General features: G+C 44.6%; 1 protein-coding gene across 8 annotated transcripts in view; it reads right to left on the minus strand.

Moving 5' to 3' along the window:
• Nucleotides 1-7,226, minus strand: part of DHX33 (DEAH-box helicase 33) — a 30,438-nt gene extending 23,212 nt beyond the window's left edge. For all 8 annotated transcript variants that reach the window (XM_077969976.1, XM_077969975.1, XM_077969974.1 and 5 more), the window contains exons 1-3: nt 6,864-7,226; nt 1,224-1,384; nt 7-234 (exon numbers count right to left, since the gene is read on the minus strand). In XM_077969976.1, coding sequence (XP_077826102.1) covers nt 7-234; nt 1,224-1,384; nt 6,864-7,152 — 678 coding nt within the window. In that variant the 5' untranslated portion in view covers nt 7,153-7,226. The remainder of the gene's footprint in view (nt 1-6; nt 235-1,223; nt 1,385-6,863) is intronic.
• Between the last annotated feature and the right edge of the window lie 4,537 nt (nt 7,227-11,763).

Below are 11,763 nucleotides of genomic sequence, written 5' to 3' on the forward strand. Positions count from 1 at the left end.
GCATACTTTCAGAGGAAGTTTCCCTAGTTCCTTTCTCCTCTTCTGTGCGGTTTTAACCACTCCAAAGAGCACATCTGTGTGGATAGTCCGTTCGTGAGCTTCATCCAAAATGACGCAGCTGTACTTCCGAAGCAGAGAGTCTGAAATTGCTTCGCGCAGAAGCATGCCGTCTGTCAGAAACTTGATCCTGGTGTCTTCTGAGGTGACGTCATCAAAGCGCACTGTATAGCCGACCTGTGCAGAGAAACAACTTATTTGGTCATCAAACATTTCTCGAGCGCCTGCTGTGTCCAGCACTAAGTTGGGCGCTTGCACCACCACATTGAACAAGACCAACACCAACCCTTCCTACTCCCTTGGGAGGCATGCAATCTAGCTGGGAGAGACCATGGTCAAGTTTGCTTCAACTGCAATTAATGTAACTATTACAAGGAATATTTAAAATTAACCTTCTAGCTCAAGCTATTTGATAATTTCATGTGGGCTAGGCGCGGTGGCTCACACCTGTAATCCCAGCACTTTGGGAGGCCGAGGCAAGTGGATCATGAGGTCAGGAGTTTGAGACCAGCCTGACCAATATGGTGAAACCCCGTCTCTACTAAAAAATACAAAAATTAGCCGGGCGTGGTGGCGGGTGCCTGTAATCCCAGTTACTCCGGAGGCTGAGGCAGGAGAATCGCTTGAACCCAGGAGGCGGAGGTTGCAGTGAGCCGCGATTGTGCCACTGTACTCCAGTCTGGGTGACAGCGCGAGACAGTCTCAAAATAAAATAAATAAATAAATAAATAAGTTTCATGTGAAGTTATGTACAGATATGAAAAGATGTCTAAAATATTTTTAAGTGAAATGAGTACACACACACAAATCTGTCTTATATACAGTTCTGAGACTCATTCTTAATACACACATATACACTGGCATAATGCTTACAATGTTTCTAGAAAGACATATAGATAAGAGAGTTAACAGAGGTTACTGAAGGCTTAAGATGTTCAAAGAAAACAACTAATTTATCCAACTTGACAACAGATTTTGAAAGCAAAGCACATGGGACCAATAGAGCCCCTGATCTCTCAGGAGCTTGTAAAGAACTCTCGGAAGAATAGGCAAGAAAAGCAGCTCATTATGTAAAAGGAGTCTTGTTTAGAAAAATAACAGGCAGCGGGCATGGTGGGAGAACTGTTTAGTCAAGAAGTATTAAGAGTAAAGAAGGAACCAGGTACCAGCTTCCCGAGTTCAGTTCTCTTCTCGTCTGAGACTCTAGTAGCAAGAGAGATGGCAGCTACTCGACGAGGCTGGGTCACAGCAATGATGCCCTGGCGGCTGATCCCTCCTTCATACAGGTACTGAGGGATCTGAGTTGTCTTCCCAGAGCCAGTTTCCCCTAGGAGAGAGGGGGAAAAAAAAAAAGGCTCATTGAAATGCAAATTAGGGCTGAGCACCAGGCCTGGCACCTATAATCTCAGTACTTTGGGAGGCCGAGGTAGGAGGCTCTCTTGAGCCCAGGAGATCAAGATCAGCCTGGGCAACACAGCAAGACCCTGTCTCAACAACAACAATTAGCCAGGTGTGGTTGCATGTGCCTGTAGTCCCAGCAACTAGGGAGGCTGAGACAGAAGGATCATGAGGCCCAGGAGTTCTAGGTTACAGTAAGCCATGATTGTGCCACTGCATGCCAGCCTGGGAGATAGTGTGAGACAATGTCTGAAAAAAAAAAAAGGCCGGGCGCGGTGGCTCAAGCCTGTAATCCCAGCACTTTGGGAGGCCGAGACGGGCGGATCACGAGGTCAGGAGATCGAGATCATCCTGTCTAACCCGGTGAAACTCCGTCTCTACTAAAAAATACAAAAAACTAGCCAGGCGAGGTGGCGGGCGCCTGTAGTCCCAGCTACTTGGGAGGCTGAGGCAGGAGAATGGCGTGAACCCGGGAGGCGGAGCTTGCAGTGAGCTGAGATCCGGCCACTGCACTCCAGCCTGGGCGACAGAGCGAGACTCCGTCTCAAAAAAAAAAAAAAAAAAGAAGAAAAGAAAAATAAATGCAAATTGGCTGGGCACAGTGGCTCATTCCTGTGATCCTAGCATGTCGGGAGGCCAAGGGAGGAGGATCACTTGAGCCCAGGAGTTGTCTCTACAAAAAATACAAAATTAGTTGGACGTGGTGGTGCACGCCTGTGGTCCCAGCTACTCTGAAGGCTGAGGTGGGCATATTGCGGAGCCAGGGAGGTCCAGGCTGCAGTGAGCCATGATCACACCACTGCACTCCAGCACGGGCAACAGAATGAGACCCTGTCTTAGAAAAACAACAACAACAAATAGCAAACTGACTTAAATTTCACCAAACAAACAGCTCAAAGTCAGAAGTAAAAGATAAAATACTCTGAGTTGGTAAAGCCTCAGGAGAACGGGCATTCAGGTACGTGTACTGCTGGCGAAGTTAGTTGGCTAATTGGTATTGTTTCTCAGGAGGCCAAATTATGTTTTTTAAATATTTAAAATGTTTATATCCTTTGCCCCACAATTCTGCTTGCAGAAATTGATTCTAAGAAAATAAGTAAACTTGTGTATAAAGATACAGCTTCGAAGAGATTTTATTCAATTTTGCTCCTGACAGAAAAAAACTGGAAACGATATAAATGTTCAAAAGGTAATTTACATAGTTAAAATATAAAATAAAATAATTTACATAGTTAAAATATAAAACAACTGTTACATAGATTTCTGCATACTGATGGACATGAAGAGACATCCACTCATGCACTGCTGCCTTCAACTCCTGGCCACTCCCCAGCCTGCTGCCTCCCTTCAACCCCTCTGCCTCTGCCCACACTATGGGCAGAACACCTGCCCTCACACTGCCTGCCTGGCAAACTCTAAGATGAGTCAGGCCTCAGACACGCTCTCCTGGTTGCACAGGTGGCCCTCCTCTGGGCTCCAGAGAGCCTTGTTCATCTGTCTTTCAGCACTGACCATGCTGCGTTGTACAGAAGAGTTTAAATGTGTCCATCCTCCCACAACACCAGAAGCTCCCAGAGGGCAGTGCTCTGCAAGTCCCTCACAGGTACTTGAGTATTTTGCATACAATAAGCACGCAGTAAATGTTATTTCCTGCCTTGTGTGAGTTCCTTTAATAGTGCCTGATTAGAGCAAAAAACTCAGCAAATCTGTGCATCCTTCCCCTCCCTCCAGTTACCACCAGGCCTCTCTGACCTCACAGAGTCCTCCAGTCCCATTATTTGTGGGGTTTTTTTCCTGTCAGTCTGTCAGCCCCCTCTGACTGCTCATCCTTCCTGACCCAGACAAGAATCAGACTAAGAATTTGATTATTCTGCAATCTTCCTGCTGAATCCACTAGGCAAAACCCCAAACTTGAATTAATGTCTCTGTCCATCTTTCCTGCTCCTGTACCAGGGCAACTGAGTGTTGCTAAAGTAAAATACAAAATGCTTGGCACCAGAAGTGTTGTGAACTTTGGATGCTTTCAAGTTTTGTAATATTCGCATTATACTTACTGGCTGAGCATTTTATTTGTGAAAATCTGAAGTCCTAAATGCTCCCAAATCCAAAACTTTTTGAGCACCCGACATGATGCTCAAAGGAAATGCTCCTTGGAGCCCCCTCTGGATTTTGGATTTTCAGATTTGGGATGTTCAAGCTATAATTAGGTTGTGCAGAAGCAAACCTGAGTTTATAGTGTAGCTGAAACGCACCTAGGCACCAGTACTACCAGGATCTGATTTCTTGTTTTTGCAGCCTGTCTTGTCTCCATCCTCCCCAAGGGCCCACTTGAAGCCCAGTGACTCCCATTCTGAGCAGAGCTCCTGAACCTGTCTCACAGAAGTGGGGTTCTAAAATGTGATCATCTCCCTACCTGCCCCTACAAGCCCTGCTGCAGTGCACCGTCCTTACATCCATTCTCTAGCTCTGCAGCCTCTTAGCCTTCCTCCTCTTCCAGACCAGCCCTGCATCTAGCGCTTGTGGCCAAGCTCCCCGCTTCCCCACACCTCCTGATCTTTGCTCCGTTAGCTCGATTCTATCTTCAGCCTCCCTCCCTATTGAGTTCTTCCCCTCAACCTCTGAATACAGACGGTCCCTGCCTTAGAACTGCTCGACTTCAGGATGGAGCAAAAGTCAAAACCATACAGTAGCAACTGTTCTTTTGAGTACCCACACACCTGTTTGTCACTTTCAGTATGGTATTCAATAAATTACATGAAATATTCAAGACTATTATAAAATAGGCTTTGTGTTAGATGATATCACCAAACCATAGGCTAATGTACATGTTCGAGCACACCGAAGGCCGGCTGTGCCTATTCCATGCATTTCCAACTTAGGATATTTTCAACTTATGAGGATGGGTGGGTTCGTCCACACATAACCCCGTCCTAAATTGAGCAGCATCTGTAAAGTTCCTCTCAGCTTCCCTCCCTTTTCTCAAAACAGAAGCCTGCTCTCCCTGCTTTCAGCCCTCAGCTCAATGACAAATCAGCTGTTACCCACAGAGCTTTGTTGAAATAGCTCTCCAAGGGATCCACGATCAATAGTGTCAGAGACTGTGAAAGTCGTGAAAAATTTTGTAAAAGGAAATTTATGCAAGAAATGTTTCACAATTTAAAAGTGATTAGGCTTCCTGAATGCTTTATAAAATGTCACTACAACTCTTAGCTGTACAATTTGCCTGCTTTGCAGCTAGGTTAAAACCTAGGACGCAAGGAGCTAAATGCTGAAAGAAGCCAGCACTTCTTATCTGCACTTCTGTCTAAGTCCTAGGCTGTACACCTAGCGCATAATTAAAATCCTAAACTTACCAAGGTTTTCAACAAAGCTAAAGGTTGCTAAAAGTTAACAATGTAACATGCATTTAAAACTGTTGAAGAGGCAGTTTATGTGCAAGGTGTGTAAGGAAAGTAAAATACACTTTTGGCAAAAAGATTATAAGGAGGGATAAGAATGTACATTTTAACCCATGTTAAAAGGTTAAAAAATTGTTTTGAGGGGGCTGGGTGCGGTGGCTCACGCCTGTTTCTATATCAACCAATCGGGCCTAGTAAAAATAAAAAGCGCTGCTAAAAAAAACTTAAAGAAAAGGCTAAAAAGCTAAGGGAGTACCAAAACAACCAAATGGACTCTTGGTTTAAAAACAAAATCATAGCATGCGTCATCCCATTCCTGGGCTCTCTCCTAATACTATGCCTGGGACTAATACTCTTTTTTGTTTATTTGTTTGAGACAGAGTCTGGCTCTGTCGCCCAGGCTGGAGTGCAGTGGTGCGATCTGCTCACTGCAAGCTCCGCCTCCCGGGTTCAAGCCATTCTCCTGCCTCAGCCTCCCGAGTAGCTGGGACTACAGGCGCCCGCCACCACGCCCGGCTAGTTTTTGTATTTTCAGTAGAGAAGGGGTTTCATGGTGTTAGCCGGGATGGTCTCGATCTCCTGACCTTGTGATCCACCCGTCTGGGCCTCCCAAAGTGCTGGGATACAGGCGTGAGCCACCGCGCCCGGCCAAGGGACTAATGTTCTTACCCTGCCTAATTAACCTTTCTCAAAGATTTTTAAATGACAGGATCATGGCCATTTCACAAACAAACTCCCCAAAAACATCTACAGATGGCATTGCTCCTACAGTCAACCTGAGGCCAGGAAACTCTCCGTCCCCTGGTTAACAGGAAGTAGCCAGAAAGAACATGCCGTCCCTCCTCCTTTTTATAACTGAAGGGTCTGGATTGACAGAGCAGGAGCATCACCATCTTGGACAAGCCCCTCATTCAAAAGTTCACCTTAAAAAACCGCCTAAATCCAAAGGGCATCAGCGTAATGGCTAAGGTCAGCACGACCGTAGACCACAAATAACATCTCCAATCAGAAACATTCCAAACCCATCCCCGACCAGACACATGTCAACCCCAAGATAACCTGGCTCTGGCCGAGAAGATGTTAGCCGGGAGATAACCCCCCTCCGGGCCGGAAAGATGTCTGCTCCAAGTCAACCTCCCCTCCTCCCAAAGAGAGTCCAATCCCGCCAAAAACTTCTCCACACCTATAAACATTCCAAGCTTGTGATAAGGGCCCTCACCCTAAAACCAATATATACTCTTAAGTCTGTAAGAGAAAGGGCTCCTGACCGAACTCGGCCAGGAGCGCCTCTCAGGTTTTAACTAAAGAAAACCCGTCTTTAATTGCCAGTTGCGTTTCGTGTTTCTTTCCTTTTTCTTTAACTCTTACAAATAGCTCACATCCAAATCCAGTGGGCATCACATCCAAGTCCAGTGAAACTGGACTGGACTGCTGCATCTGCTCACTCTGCATTCCTTTGACTAGCAGCACTCATGGGTCTCCTTCCCCTTTTTGGCTGCTCATCCTTTCCGTCCTTCAGTATCTCCTCTAACACGTGGGGGATGAAAGCCCCTTGAAATCAGTCCCTGCCCAACAACTCTGCCTGTTTTCATGCACCAGAAACTACACCTTCCCTTTCCACCGGAATGTGTTCAGGTTCCCATCTCTCAAAAGACTTTCTCTCCTGCCTAGAACGCCCTCCCTCCCACACGACCTCCCCAGCCACCTCCTCACAAACTGGGTCAGATCCACTCTCCTAAGCCCCGCAAGCCCCCGGTACGTGTCTCTATCCTTTTACACGGAAGGTGAGTCTTTGCCTACACACGTCGGTCACTCTCACCGGGCTGTCCAGCGCCTCCAGGGCAGGGCTGCCGGACCCTTCTTCAAGGCCCCTCTCCAGGTCTGGCCCAGAAAAGGTATTCAGGTTTGTTGAAACCAAGAACGAAAGGGATTGAGAGGCATGTAAGAAAAACTGCTTTAGCTAAGCCACGGACGAAGTGCAAGGAAGAGCCCGCCGGCGCGGCCACTCACCGATGAGGACCGCGTTGTCCAGGTTTCGGAGCTGGGCCAACAGTTGTCCCCGCGCCTGGAAGATGGGCAGACTCCGGCGCTGCAGCTCCACAGCTTCAGGGTAGGGACTGGCCGAGGGCTGGGCCAGGGGCGGCTGCTGCCTCCGGCCTCCTCCTCCACCTCTGCCGCCGCTGCCCGCAGTCAGCAGCATCACCACTTGCCTCCCAGGAGGGAAGGACCCAGAGCGGCTCGGAGGCCCAGAGCCCGGCCGGAATCTCTTGGCCGGCGGGAAGCCCGCCTCCTCCGGCATGTCGGGAGGGCACCGCAGCAGGAGGCGCAAGCGCCGGCAGCTCCTGCCCCCTCTCAGGTGCAGACAGCAGGCGCGCACCGCCCCTTCCTCGCCACGTGCTGGCGGCTCCCGGCGACCACCGATGACATCACGGCCGCCCCAGCCTTTCGAAAAGGGACTGCAACTCCCAGCATGCATTGGGGGCTTGGGAAGGCTTTCACTTCCTGGGGGTGGGAAAAGCAGGGCCTGAGGTACAACCAAGAAAAGGCCCGGAGCTACAACCGCGAAACACAGGGTGTACGGTTCCGTGGGACTGTAGTCTTGGTTAACGAGGGTTTTCTCATTGTTTTGTTTTAGTAGCGTTACTTCTTTTCAGTAAACACGCGTTTTCTCCTTCTCTGTCCAAATCACAGTCACTCTTCAAGAAAAGTACTTAATTCTGTAAAATCAATGAGAAGCACAAATGTGCATTGTCTAATCCTCTAAACGTGTAAGTTTTGTGGTAGATACTGGTTATTAGATTATTTCTAATTTACAGATAAAGAAATTGAGTCATCTGAGATTAGTTATTCAGATGTCCCCAAGTCATAGATTTGTGATCATCTTGTGTTACAGAAAGGAAAACCAATTCTATGATATACATGAATTTAACTCAGAAAATGACTATGCCAGAGGATGTGGTCGCCTCCAGTAATACAAGCAGAGGACGGAGGGAGTTCAATGAAACTAAAATTGTCTTTTATCTTTCTTTTCTCCCAACCATTCCAGCCAGACTCTCACGTTCTCTACATGGCTGTGCAACCCCATCATAGACACTTCAATGAAGATTCAGAACTGCAGCAAAAAAAGTAGGATTATAACTAGTTCTTCCTTCCCCTCCTAAAAATTCTTGGACGATTTGCTAATTTACCAGGAGAATGCCAAGTAGCTGTTTGCTCTTACAGGAAATGTGATTTCCAGAGTACACCGTAGGCTTCAGCTCATGTGAAGGGCATCTTCTGAAGCGCGTTTCCATGAAACTCGCCCTGTATGTGAACCTGTTAAAAAATCTCCCTTCCCATGATTCGTGAGAGAGCTAGTCTAAAAACAAAAACTTCCCCTTTCCTCCAGGTCGGAGATAATTTTCCTCTAGTTGCTGACAGTTTGGTGACCAGGCATTACTGAAAATGTGCACGTTGAACCAGCAGCAGATTTGTGTTTAAGAATAAACTGATAAATTTTCACTTCCTACCCTGAAATATTTAGAAAGGCAAGCCAAAACTACAAGGGATAATAAATGTTAACTCTCAAATTATGGACCTTGAGTAAGTAAAGACATCCCAGTCCTTTTTCCCAGTGTGCTTTCCAGAGTAACTTAATGTAGGAGTCCAATGTTCCTAATGATGATAATAATTTAGGTAATATAAATGGGTGGACTCATTTCTTGATGAAGCGCATGCCACCTCTAGATGCAGCCACTAATCATTTCTAGGCAAGGGCTGTCATGTAGACCTATTATTGCCAGATCTTCCAGTTTTCTCAAGAAAAGCCAAAAGTGAAGATTTTTATCTGTCAATGTTAAATACAGGCTTAAACTAAAAAAAAAAAAAAAAAAAGCACACAGGTAGGTAACCAATCTGCAGGTAACTCATCCATAATCTCTGGCCTAATGATCCAGCTATTTTGTAGCCTCAAAGCTAAGAGGACCAAAGAGTTGAAAAATTAAGTCCTATATATGCATCAAGCCATGTTGCCCACATTTCTCCCATTGGTAGACTGAAATCTGCTGTTTCCCCTAAAGAAGTCTCTTGGGGTTTAGCAGTTTTCATATGTAGATACTGACAACCTAATAACTATTCAAAGAATATCCTGGTTCTTCCTCCAAAAGATGAAGTGTCAGATACATTTCATTTTTAACTTCTTTGGGATGGTCTGTGGACTTAGCTGGTCTGATCATGACCATACCAGCTGGTGGTCACCTTTGCTTTTCTGATCACCAAATCACGGCCCTTGATCATGTTCAGTTTCCCTCTATCCCATTTTCAGAGACAACCACAAGCTTCAGCAACTAGGCTCAAGCTTGCATGCATACACTTTAATCCCTGTATAATTAAAAATACCAGATAATACTTTGCTGATCAATAAACAAAGGTATTTATTCAGCACCCATGTGCCAAGCACTGTGCTAGGCACTGTGGTGGATACAAAAATTAAGACATGGTCCCTGCCCTTAAGGAGCTTACATTCTCATGAGGGAGACAAGACTAATATACATGTACCAGCTAGGAACAGTACAAGACAATATATAATTTGGCGTAAGAATATGTCATACAGACTTGAAGCTTTATAGGGATTCAGAGACAGACAATAAAATTGGCCTTAGAGTCAAGATTTTTTGAGCAATCAGGAACAAGGCCAGGCCTGGAAGAACTGAAGAGACTTAAGTTGAGGTCCCTGTTAGGTAGAAGTGGAAGTAAAGTTAAGAAAAAAACAAGTATGCATATAATATAGGGGCTTACTAAGAAGTCACTGTGGATTTCTGAGCAGAGGAGTGACTTGATCATACAAGATTCAACAATTTTATTGCAAACTCATAAAATATGTTTAAGTAGTCTGGAGACATCCTACAGAACACAGAAAATAATGGCAGGATCATGACTAACAACATAGCTGGAACTCACCTGTCAAAGAGAAACAGCTACAACATAAAACCCTGGCAGGATAGATGACAATAGTTCTAGGAAGCCCATTACTCAACATGGCAATAGCTCCAATGCTTCCTTATTTTCAGAGGCCCCAGAGACAGAGGGTTTCATTATCCAGACCCAGGACTTGGGTGTTCTGCTTCTAGAGACTACACAAGAGGTATGAAAGATAAGAGGACATACAAGAGTGACACAGAAAAAAACAAATGGAAGAGAGAAACAAATAGAAATCCATACTAGAAAAAATGCACCGAAATGTATATAAAATGTATCTCCTAAGGAGATGCAATTTGTATGTCCATTTATTTTTAAATGAACGTATACCATGTTTCCATAACAAACAAACAAAAAACACTATGCTTTAGTCAAGTGTGCTTTTCAGTATTACTGGAAGAATCCAGGAATCCCTCAAATTATGTGTAAGGTTAGTTGGTCACAAAATTCTATGTATCAAATCTCACTTTTAGTTTATTTGCATTGGGAAAGGGAAGTGTGTTCTGGAAGAACTAAGATTGAGAGAGGTAAATTGGGGGGAAAGTAAGGACTTTTCCTTATGTCCATTCCAGCACAGGTATCCTCTCAAGCAACACAGGGCTAGGCATGGTGGTTGTAGGGCTGGCCAAACTGATGAGAGGTGACACTGCTCAGGACACAGTGTAGTCGCACAGCAGGGCATCCTACCACTGGGAACTTGCACCCTATAAAATCAGAGAAACCAAAAAACCCTGTAACTGCCTGCCTTTAGGCTGTATATTCAAAACGTACTTCCTGTTTTACCCAGTCATTAACGTATACAGATATTCCCTACTTAAATGAACAGTGAGTGAATAGATTTTAGGATCAGCATTTTACCACAAAAATGCCATTCATTGCATAACTCAACTCAGGGAGAACAAATAAAACTAGAGAAACTCATTTCTAGCCCAAAAACAATTTAAAAAAACAAAAAACAAAACAAACGTCACTGATAAAGCATTCTTGAGCAAAAACAAGAGGATAAAACTTAAGAATCCCGTAAGGATTATACATGCTAAGACTGGCTTTTAAACTTTAAAAACCTTTTTTAAACTGCTTAAAGAAAAAGCAGTCCCATAGACCCAGGTTCCATAAAATTGCAACAATCATATTCAAAGTTACTAGCAACATGTAAAATACTTAAATTCCATTAGTTACGCAATTCCATTTAAAGACATTAAAACACTTTTCACTTCAAAAACAATCTGAAAATTCCTATTTAGGATGTCCGTTATGTTTAAGCCTATATCTGTCTTTCTGAGGACAATCTCACATTCTGGAAAGCTACCCCTTAACAAAGGTTGAACTACTACTAACAGTCCACTTTTGGGAAAGGGACTGGTGCATACACACTGTTAATGAAAGCTGTTTGGAATCATCTCTTTCCTAGCGGTGCTCTTCCAGGTTCTGTGAGTTACTTAAGCAGTGTGAATGCAAACCTGCTGAGACTCAGGGAAGACTTAATACTTAGGGGAGGTATTTATTGAACCACAGCATTAAGTGTCTACTTCTGCGGACCCTGTCTTAAGTTCTACCTGATTGGGAAGGTAATCTAGGTACTTGGTTCTGAAAAGGTTCTTGAATTTTCATGAAGCAAATCACTAATGTTACCTAGCCAAAGACCCTGGAAGAACATGTGCCTGGCTAACTGGTATCGGTTCATCTGGCTCCAAAGTCAACATTCTAACTTGTTTTCTAAATCGAATGAAAATCTGAGACCCTGTCTCTATTTTTTTTTAATTAAAAAAAAAAAAAAGGCAAAAAAAATTTTTTTAAAAGGCTGGGTGGCTCATGCCTGTAATCCTAGCACTTTGGGAGGCTGAGGTGGGAGGATTTCTTGAGTCCAGGAGTTCAAGACCAGCCTGGGCAACACAGTGAGACCCCATCTCTATTAAAAAAAAAATTTTTTTTAATTAAAACTTTTTTAAAAAGA

The sequence above is a fragment of the Macaca mulatta genome, chromosome 16, assembly GCF_049350105.2.
Source record: "Macaca mulatta isolate MMU2019108-1 chromosome 16, T2T-MMU8v2.0, whole genome shotgun sequence".
Taxonomy (NCBI): Eukaryota; Metazoa; Chordata; class Mammalia; order Primates; family Cercopithecidae; genus Macaca; species Macaca mulatta.